This window comes from Cuculus canorus, chromosome 1, assembly GCF_017976375.1.
Source record: "Cuculus canorus isolate bCucCan1 chromosome 1, bCucCan1.pri, whole genome shotgun sequence".
In the NCBI taxonomy this organism is placed as follows: Eukaryota; Metazoa; Chordata; class Aves; order Cuculiformes; family Cuculidae; genus Cuculus; species Cuculus canorus.
Window position 1 is genome coordinate 132,788,097 of NC_071401.1, and position 10,088 is coordinate 132,798,184.

Here is a 10,088-nt window from a genome sequence, read left to right on the forward strand (position 1 = left end):
GGACATGTTAAACCTTTGAGAACATCATTATGCACAAATTTAATTTATGAAGAAGAGCAGTCTGGCCATTAAGGTGTTTCTTGACTCCTTTCAGGGCAGAAAATATTGTGTAAAATTTTCTGCAAACCTTTGGCTATGGAAATAGGAGCAAAAACAGGAATAAAGCTGAAACCACCATAATTTATCCAATGAAACACAGTTGTGGTCTCCAAGAAGCAGATTTCCAGGAGAGTATCACTTTTTAAAAAATTTTTCTTCTTTTTAATGTCCCGTTTGACAAATATCCTCCTTACATTATTAAAAGAAAAAAATAGTATGAGATGGGGCAAAATGACTCTTGGTCTGACCTGGGAAATTTGTCACAAGGTGCTGCTAGGGCAAAGGCTGAAAAGGGACAGCTGCTTCATTAGCAAGAGAGTCCTCTTTGACTCTCTTAAGCATAATAGGACAGAGATTCACAAGGATTGCAGGTTCTTCTAGCTTTGGTCAAACACTAGGAGCCAGATACTCAAAGAGGATAATTGCCACAACTCTTGAGACCAATGCAGCTAACAAAACGCAGATTTGTTGAGTGTGTGCCCTACCCAGACATTTCCCTAAGGAGTAGTACAGCCCAGTGACGGACCTTCCAGGAGTGATTCTCATTTTCCTGGAGCATGCCATGCGAGCCGTTCTGAGAGAAAAGTACTGTCAAAGTGCTGAGCTAGGGAGTCATTTGCTCTGTTCTGGCAATTCATCTCTCCTTTTCATGTTTTGCATATACCGGTTTCACACAGTTCTATCATGCTGAAAGCCAGTAAAATCAATAAGGAAAGCAAGTGAAGCAGAGAAAAAACTGAAGAACTACCCTAGCGTGAGGTAAACAAAAGCCCTATTTCTCAGCCATAGCACTGAACATGCCCTGCTTGAGGCTGAAGCAGAGCAGAATATCCCCTGGTCGTCTCCACGGCACCTTGCCTAGCTGGAACCACTGCCCTATCCCTTGGCTGCCCTTCAGCCCAGCAGAGGGGTTGGGTGCCTGGGCAGGTGCTGCGGGGCCATGGTGGAGCAAAGCCCAGGCAGCAGAGAGCAGTGTTGGCAGAGAGAAGTGTGTACATCGTAAGTGTGAGCACAGGCATGACGGCGTACAACCACACGCCTGTTGGGTGCAGCCATCAGACAAGAGAGTTGCAGCAGCCACCAGCAGATCACAGCTCCGGTTTCTGGAACAGTAGCAGCAGCCCAGAGTCATTCCCCAGCAGCTCTTCGTGTACAGCTTTATAATGCAGGTTTGTCACCACTTCTGGTGTGTTGACATGGCTCAGATGCCCATGGCCATGTCCAGGTGCCGAAGTGGGGCCAGGCAAACTCCACCAGACCCTGGGCTCTTTCCGGAGCTGGGTCCCTCTTGCTCTCCTCTTCAGCTTCAGTGTTACTCTATGCTGCCAAGCAGCTGCTGGGCCTTTCAGGGGGTATATGGAGGATAAGGGGAAGCCTACCAACAATTTGGTGTTCCCTGAGCTCCTTCCAGCTGGGTGGCTGTGGGGCACTGTGCAGAGCCCCCTCCACAGTGGGGCAGGGCAGGGTCACCATCTTTACTGAACAGCTGCATGACCTGAGGCCCAGAGGGATAGTGTGGTTTTGCCCACATTCACGCTAATGGTACACAAGCTCCCAGGCCCCCTCTAACCACTAGACAATGCTTCCTGCTTTGTTATGTTATTGGTATTAATTCAGAATAATTTTGCAGGCGGGGAGGGCCCAATGAGGAGTGCAGTGGGGGAAAGTGACCAATGGGTGCTGAGCATCTTTCAGAACTGATGCCCCTTCACATCTCAACTCTTAGCTCCTGCAGCTCCAGTGACCTTTCTAACTCCTCCCTCAACCACACCCCAGTGAAACCTGGCAGGGCTAGATAGGGGTGAATGGGGAGGGGACACACTGGGCAGCCTACATTTCTGTGCATCAAGTCAGAGGGCTGCGGAGACAGAGCCTGCAAGACAACCTCCCTGCAATCCCATCACCTGAGAGAGACCCTGGCAGTCATGGACAGGTAAAATTAGTGCCTCCAGTTTCTTGCTCATATAATAAGCGAGGGTGTTTCTTTCAGAATTAACCTGTTCTTCATTTGACGTTTACTATCCCTTTCCTTTTCCCCATCTGACTCAGTGATATAACTCCCTGCCCAGTGCTGCTCTTGCACCTTGCATCTCTATGTCTCTCTTATTCTTTCTCATTAACTGTCTGCCTTTCTGTACTCTTCACCTTTTCTGTCATTTCTGTTTCTTGTGACTGTTCTCTATTTCTTTTCATTATTTTTGTCCTTTAGAAACAAAAAAAGATAACAGAAAGATGAACATTCAGATGCTGTCTGCCACTTAGGCACCTCAGTCCCTGTCCACTCTTCTCTCCTTATCTATTACCTATTCTTTCTCTTGCACCAGATTTCTGTCTTACTCTGTTTCATCTGCTCACATAAGCACAGACTGTTCCAGCATTGGATTGTTCTACTTGCGCTGCAATTGCTCTGTGAGCTAATTAGCTCTAATCACTCTCCACAACTGCATATCATTCACACACTTAGAGGCCTTCACTCTGATTTGAGGACTAGCTTAATGAATCTTTATTTGAGGAGAAGGTCTCTGTTCAGTCTGCTTCAGTGCCCAGGTATGATCACAGCTCCCGTATCCTTGCTGCTTTCACTTGAGCTATGCTATAGCTATAGGAGTTGCACATGTATCCAGCAGTCTGTACGTAACTGCACATCTGCCCAGCTGCTCCCCACAACATCTGTTCATTCATTATTCTTCTACCAGCCACGTTCTGAAATCCTCTCTGGCAAAAGTCCCCTAGGACAGTGAACTCCAGAGAGAAGGGAAAACAGGAATGGATGTTTATCAACATTTCGCTTGAACAAATGGCTTCTGTGATTCAAAATTTTCTTCGCTTTGTCCTGACTCCAAAAAATAACCCATATGATCATAATTTTATTTTTCTGTGGTTTGGGGTCAGTTCTTGTTCTTCCCCCTGATTTGCACCCACATGCTCCTCTGCAGGGGTAAAGCCATTGAACAGAGAAAAATCAGAAGTGAGTAAAAGCACAGTTAGAAGAAGAACCAGAAACATTTTGAAATCAAATGTTTTTGCCCAAAACTTCATAAAAAAAAAAGATAAAAGGGAAAACTTGTTTTCCCTGCAGTTTTTGATGTGTTGAAAAGCATTTTTCCATGTGGGCTTTGGTGAAACATCAAAAGAATTGTCATTGTTTTTCACCTGGCTTATATGGTTCTTCAACCAGTGATTGCATTTTTCACAGTTCTTCTGCTCTATATTCTGCCATTGTGGCACACTCCAGGTAAGAGCTTTGCAAGCCTCTGGTTTATCATACCTGCTTATTTCCTGCATAATTGTCTGAGCTATCCTCCCTGGACAACCTGAGGATCTGTCATACATAGAACAGGTGTCCCCCTCCAGCATCTCTCTTAGAGGGGAGATTCTGCCCCATATCCCTGCAATAACAAATATCTAAGAGGGAGAAGTCTGAGGCGAACCACTCATTGACAGTTTCGTGAGGGGACCGATATGTATGTGTGTGTGTGAGGGAATATATACACATGTTTGTTAGTTCTTGTACAAGAACAGGGAAACAGGGTGAACCTAAGGTGGTAGGAAGTAGGGTGGCTCTAAGTGTGAAAAATATATTGAAACTGATAATGAAGAACATACAGTTGGCATGGGAAATACGCACCCAACATGAGAAAGAGGTGATGAAATGCAGTAGGGTGAACTTGTGCTCTATTAGTGACACAACATGCAAGCCCAGCAGAGCATCACTGCTCATAGGACAGACCTCCAAGAACTGCCAGAGGCTGTTGTTGGGATGAATAAAATGCCTAGTAGAGATGCTTTGCCCTCTGAATGGGTGCAGGACTCTGCAGAGCTTTGTCTTCTCTATGAACTTTCTCCTAGCAGAAGACATGCCACAACTCCCCTGCGATCTACTCTAGGAGCATATCTGTATAAAAAGCAGCATAACTGAGTGTGTGTGTGCTTACTCTTTCTGTGTGAGCAGGACAGGTATTTTTTCACGGCAGTCTGAGGATGAGACGATGGCAGGAAAGAGGATGTGTGTAGGTGGCTTGCCTATCTGTGGGACAATCAGGATAGCAAGGGTGCTTGAGGGAAGAAAGTGCCTCTCTGGTGTTGCTGTGAGGTGCAATAGAGAGTACTACAGGAAAGTGCAGCACATGCACCAGGTTACAAAAGGCAAGAAAATGTGAGTGAGTGTATGAATGAGCACCTGTAGTGCAGTGGCTGTGTGAGAGGGTGCTCAATAGATGGAAGCTCCTGGAGGATCAGAAAGGGTGCCACTGATAGCTGGAGATTAACTGCGGTGCTTAGGCTTTATGGTGACATTGGCAAACAGATTAAGGGTCCTTGTGTAAGAAACTTAACCCTGCTTAGACTTTCAGATGTACACAGGATTTAAATTCCTAACAAACCCTAATTCTCCTTTCCTACACCTCACTGGAGACCCCCCAGAAAAACCAGCTTGCTACCCCTTAAACTGTCCCCATCTCTTTGCTGAACATCAGCCTATCAGAGGGAGAAGATGACAAAAGATGTGAATATTTTTAACCCATTCACCTCTATTTTGCATTGCTGTGGGGGAGGCAAGTATCTCACCTCAATGAACACAGCTGTTCTCAGCTTCCTACAAACCTCCCCTTGGCAGTGGGGCTGTTAGATGTGCCTCATGCGTACTTTCCCCGCTGTGCTCCTGCTTCCTGTTCCCAGAAGGATCCGTGGGCATGGGAGCAGGCCCCCACTAATCTCAGTGTTTGTCTGGTGTGGGCATGGTACTTGTGTCTGCAGAGGTGTCAGCTTGCCTACACCATTACATATTCTGTAAGCTATTTTATTGGCACCTTACCTGAGCCCCTAGCCCTGCACACTTTCAACCATGCTCTTCTTTTGGTCAGTGCTGGGAAGAACTGTCCAGTCTTCTCTAAAGAGGCTAATTTGACCCACCCCTTGCCCCAGTGGTTTTTCAGGGTTTCATACAGCAAAAATAGTATTTCTTAATGACTGAGCTCCAGATTCACTCATCTTCCCAGGCTTTCTCAGACACTTTCATCCTTCTCCCTCACTGGTGTCCATCTGTTGGATATTTGCAGATATTTTCACACTCTACGCAGCTATAGTTGCTGTTTGACTAATCACTACTAATTCACTTACTGTTTCCACTTACAAGGTCGCCTGCTTCATCCCCAGTCACGTCTGCACCCTTTCCCTAACTCATTGCATGCAAATTACTGGTGCTCTTCTGGTACTGAGAGGCCTGGACATAAGGAGGATATCTTTCATGCTAAGCCCTCAACAGAGACATGGCCAATTTCTGCCTCCAGGGCGGGGATAATGTAAATTCTCACATCTTCTCCTGCAGCCTCCTGATGAAGAGAAAACTCTTCCTCTACAACTTCAAGAATCTGCGCTGGGCCAAGGGTCGGCGTGAAACCTACCTCTGCTATGTTGTAAAGCGCCGTGACAGTGCTACATCGTGCTCCCTGGACTTTGGATACCTGCGCAATAAGGTATGGGAAACTCATTGGGTTTCCTTTTCTTATATCCTTGCTGAGGTTCATGAAGCTCCAGTTTGCCTGGGGCAGCAAGGAGGGCTGCCACAGCAGCACAGGCACTGGCACATATTTCCATGAGCCATGGGCGCTGCACTGGTGCATACTACTGAGGAGATGTGGCCATCAGGTAAACCTATACTTTATGCTACCCCCAAGTGTGTTACCAGCAAGATATCCATACTTCCTACTGCTTTACCAGCCTACCCACTTTTCTACTTAGCTCCCACCCGTCCTTCTTGTACACATCAGTAAGCTTACGTGCTTTTCCAGCCAGTCTTCCGCTTATGTATCTGTGTGTCTTCTCCCTCTGTGTGCTGACCTTAGTAGCTAACCCCTACCTTATTTGTCATCCCTCACACGTGACCCACCTCACACCTCCCTTCTCACCCCTCTCCCTCCCTGACTCATGTCTTGCCCCTCTCCCTCTCTCACAAAGATGGGCTGCCACGTAGAGGTGCTCTTCCTGCGCTACATCTCAGCCTGGGACCTGGACCCGGGTCGTTGCTACCGTATCACCTGGTTTACCTCCTGGAGCCCCTGTTACGACTGCGCCCGGCATGTGGCTGACTTCCTTCGTGCCTACCCCAACCTGACCCTTCGCATCTTCACAGCCCGCCTCTACTTCTGTGAGGACCGCAAAGCAGAGCCTGAGGGGCTGAGGCGCCTGCACAGAGCAGGGGCCCAAATTGCCATCATGACTTTCAAAGGTGAGATGTGCAGGCAAGAAAGAGATGACAGAAAGCTATGGGGGGTTAAGGAGACCCCCGAGGGTGGGAGAAGACAGGACAAGGAGCCAAAGAAGATGATGGCAGGATGTGATGATTTAGTGATCCTTGGAGTCAGTGTCCACTCTGGGGCAGTCTTGAACATTCTCTAACTCCTCTGTGCCTTGCACAGATTACTTCTACTGCTGGAACACATTTGTGGAGAACAGGGAAAAGACATTCGAAGCCTGGGAAGGGCTGCATGAAAATTCTGTCCACCTATCCAGGAAACTTCGACGGATCCTCCTGGTGAGGTCCAATTCTCCATCTAATTCCAGTACCCCTTCCCTCATCTTCTTCCTATCTTCCTTGCTATAGTTCATCTTTGTTCTTGCTGCCAATCTCTTACATCTGCCACTTCATTCATTCCTGCTTCTTCACCTTCCACATCCCTCATGTCTTTTTCCTCCAGCTTCCTTCATATTTTCTCTCCTCATTCTCTTCCCCTTCTCTCACCTTTCATCCCATCTCCTGCCATTCCTTCCTCCTCCTCAATCTTCATAGGTTCCTGCTCACTTGACAACTGACCAACCATTTATATTTTCTCCTGCAGCCACTGTACGAAGTAGATGATTTACGAGATGCCTTTAAAACCCTGGGACTTTGAAGTGAAAGTCATCAGCAATCAGAAGACTTCACAAACACTTGTTCTTTGATTCCTATCTCTCTACCTTAGAACAGATTTTTCTCTTCTTCCCTTTTTTACATCTCTTCCTTCCATCACTGTGTCTAGAGATAAAACTATCCTTACTTTTTAATTTCCACGGAGAAGTAGGCTGATCTTCTGAAGACACATTCCCCAGACTCACACCTCCTCCATTGCTAGCTTTTCCACTGGGAAAAGCCAGGATTACAGCAACACTGCCAGAGAGCGATTTGCCTTCCCTTGGTCCCTGCAGAGCTAATTCAGCTGGTCCATTAAATGGAGTTCTGAGTTTAACCTTGTCCAGGTGGGATCAGACAGACTGCAAAGCTGTTTGTGTGGCTATGTTCTCACTGACACCATACTGGTTGGCATATTTCATGAGGGCTTGGGCCTCTTGGTCTCTTGCCTCTTATTGCTGCACTACACTGAGCTGCTATGTGTACTCCACTGTGAAACAGTTGATTTGTCCTTTTGGATGTGTGTAGGAAGTTAAAAACAACCACCATTTAAGTAGGATAGCCTATGTCCTAACAGTAAAATTGACCAGCTATTGGAAAGCTTGACTCAGAGTGTTGAATTGAGTCCTGGACAGCCTAGGTAGCTTAGCTTGAAAATATCACTTGAAACCAGCAGGTCCTTTAAGTGGACTGTGTGCAGGCTGAGGCCCTGTAGTGCCTCCTGCCCAGAAAGGAGAAAGCTTCAGTAGCTGTGTGCTCAGGTTTTATGCCCTAGGAGAGGTTGAAAATAGACAATAAAATCCTGAAATGAAAGCAGAAGTCTTGGTGGTCAACATTTTCAAGTGCGAGCTGCAGTTCTGGGTGTCCAGTAAGACATTTCCCATGCAGAAATAGGAAGCCCACTCGACTCCTATTAACTATGTTGAGATATGGCAGCTTGGGGTCTGTACTGATGAGTGTGTGGATCTCCTACCCAGCCAGGAAAGGAGTCACCAAGGCACTTCACCTCTGTGACGTTTTCTCAGTACACGTCTGCTGGAAAACATACTTCATTTCCACATTCTATTAACCCTCAGATCTAATTTCTCAGTTGTTCAGTTTGAAGCTGTGGCATGATAGATGGTGCATTGTCATCCACATCGGTCACCATCTGTTTCTTCATATACCTCAAGGAGGAGCACCACCATTCTCACTGCTGGAGTACTTTTTGTCCACTGAGCTTGCGACATGGTCCCTCCCTAGCCGATTGCCCTCTGCTGGAGGCAACTTAATAGTACCACAGCCTTCTTATTTTCAGGCCTTTTATTACCTGTAATATGACCAGATGCATCTAGTTGGTGACTGGACTGAGAGTTTACCAGAAAAATCACCTGGAACAAACAAAGCTATGCAGCCTGTAGATAGGTAGCTTCTGTAGGGGATAAAATCAAAGCATCCTCCTGCCTGGCAGTCTCTGTGTTTCCAGAAGTGGACCCCAACAGTGCCTGATCTTGTGGACAGTCTTTACCAAGTTGAAGACATGAGTTCATAGTACACGCCTACTCACCACCACCTTTCCACTTCCTAAATTACAGATGGATTGTCCCCTGCAGTCTAACCTCTTTAGGCTTTGTCAAGGCTAAGTGTGTCCCACGTCCTGGGAATGCTCTGTAATTTCCTTCATGATGGAGTTCTCTGCTCCATCCTGTTCCTGTTTCCAAGTGCGGCTGGAGGCTCTTGTGTCCCTTCCTAAAACAGCTCCTCTGATGATATACCTGCCACAGGAAGACAGCAGAGACCCTTACTCCCACAGTGGCTCCTCCTACTGGGAGATGTCACAACCACAAGCTTGCCACAACTTCAGGCTGGTGAAACACTCTCAGCTTGAAGAAATTTGTCCAGGAATAACAATGAGAGTTCTTTGCAAAGCATTAATTTGCAAGCATGGTGTTATATATTTGTTTGATGTGGTGGATAATATTTATATAAATACAGGTCTTACAAATGAGCATCTGGTTTTGTCATTATTTTGGTACCACATAAGTGAGGAAAGTAAAAGTTGACACAAAGGACTGAGACGTCATCTCTCATTTTTGATTTCTGGAGAGACAACCTGGCACAATTCTCTCTTTATCCTTTTCACTTGTAACTTTGAAGTTGTTGACAGTGTCACACAGCAGATCAAGGCAGACAAGGTGTTCAGGCAACAGGTGCTTTGGAAATGCTACCAAAAATCTGGGGTGTAAATGCTTAAGTTGTTCAAGATGCTTTCTTCATTCATTGTAACCCCATTCACAACTTGTAATTGACCAAAGTGGACACAGAATTGCTGACTCAACAGCCTTCATAAAACAAAAAGAGAGGCAGAGATGGGAAAACCACCTCTGTCTTCCAACTTTTGGTATTGGCCTTGTCAGTGAAATTGTTGCAGAGCTACCAGAAAAAGTAGCATCTTTTAAAAGAGCAGTTGAGACACAGGTTTTTGCTTAAATGCTGACAAACATTGAGCTGGGTACTTGTTGAAACATGACAATTGGTGACATTATGCAATAGGAGAATAAAAGCAATTAATAGATGCAAGGCGACATGCACTGCATTGAGAATACATCCTAGATTGAGTCTTCTGAGTCTAAAACAGATTAAAATCCGAGTGGACTGCTTAGCTAATATACGTGATTTAGATATAGGTATTTAGCTTTTCTGCTGTAGAGATTCTTTTTAAGCACTTTTTTTCTGTTCTCGTATACTAATCGGTATTATATTTTATACGGTATTCTTTGACTGGTATTATTAATTCATCCAACCTCAATGCCAAGAATAACTCCCCAGAACATGATTCTTATGTAGTAATGTTACTTTTTCAACCAAGATTTTTTTTGCTTGCTTGTATGTAAGGAACACTTAACAACTGCTTATGTACTCTTGAGAGCCACTTATGTTTACAGCCTATCCCTTATGGAGATATAGTGGCTGTGCCTCCTTCTTTTACCTGCACCTGGGAAAAAAAGCTAACCACTAAAGGGGACTGTGGTGAATATGCCTTAGGCCCAGTTGCCTGCGCTGTGGGAAACAGGAGCTTGTGATTTCAGGGAAGGTGTTTCTTCCCAATAGTGTGGGCAACAGC

At 45.8% G+C, this 10,088-nt stretch overlaps 1 protein-coding gene across 1 annotated transcript; it reads left to right on the forward strand.

The window, feature by feature from the left end:
• Positions 1–1,852: 1,852 nt before the first annotated feature.
• Positions 1,853–8,949, forward strand: AICDA (activation induced cytidine deaminase). Its single transcript, XM_009562445.2, has 5 exons — positions 1,853–2,032; positions 5,426–5,573; positions 6,055–6,325; positions 6,516–6,631; positions 6,936–8,949. The coding sequence occupies exons 1-5, from the start codon at positions 1,905–1,907 to the stop codon at positions 6,987–6,989; spliced, it is 717 nt and encodes a 238-aa protein (XP_009560740.2). The 5' UTR covers positions 1,853–1,904; the 3' UTR covers positions 6,990–8,949.
• The last annotated feature ends 1,139 nt before the right edge of the window (positions 8,950–10,088 follow it).

What these genes read in the sequence shown, in the direction of transcription:
- AICDA (XM_009562445.2), top strand. Translation starts at nt 1,905, where the DNA reads ATGGGGAGGGGACACACTGGGCAGCCTACATTTCTGTGCATCAAGTCA. An exon ending in ACCCTGGCAGTCATGGACAG is followed by an intron (nt 2,033 to 5,425) that starts GTAAAATTAGTG and finishes CTTCTCCTGCAG; the next exon opens with CCTCCTGATGAAGAGAAAAC. An exon ending in TTGGATACCTGCGCAATAAG is followed by an intron (nt 5,574 to 6,054) that starts GTATGGGAAACT and finishes TCTCTCACAAAG; the next exon opens with ATGGGCTGCCACGTAGAGGT.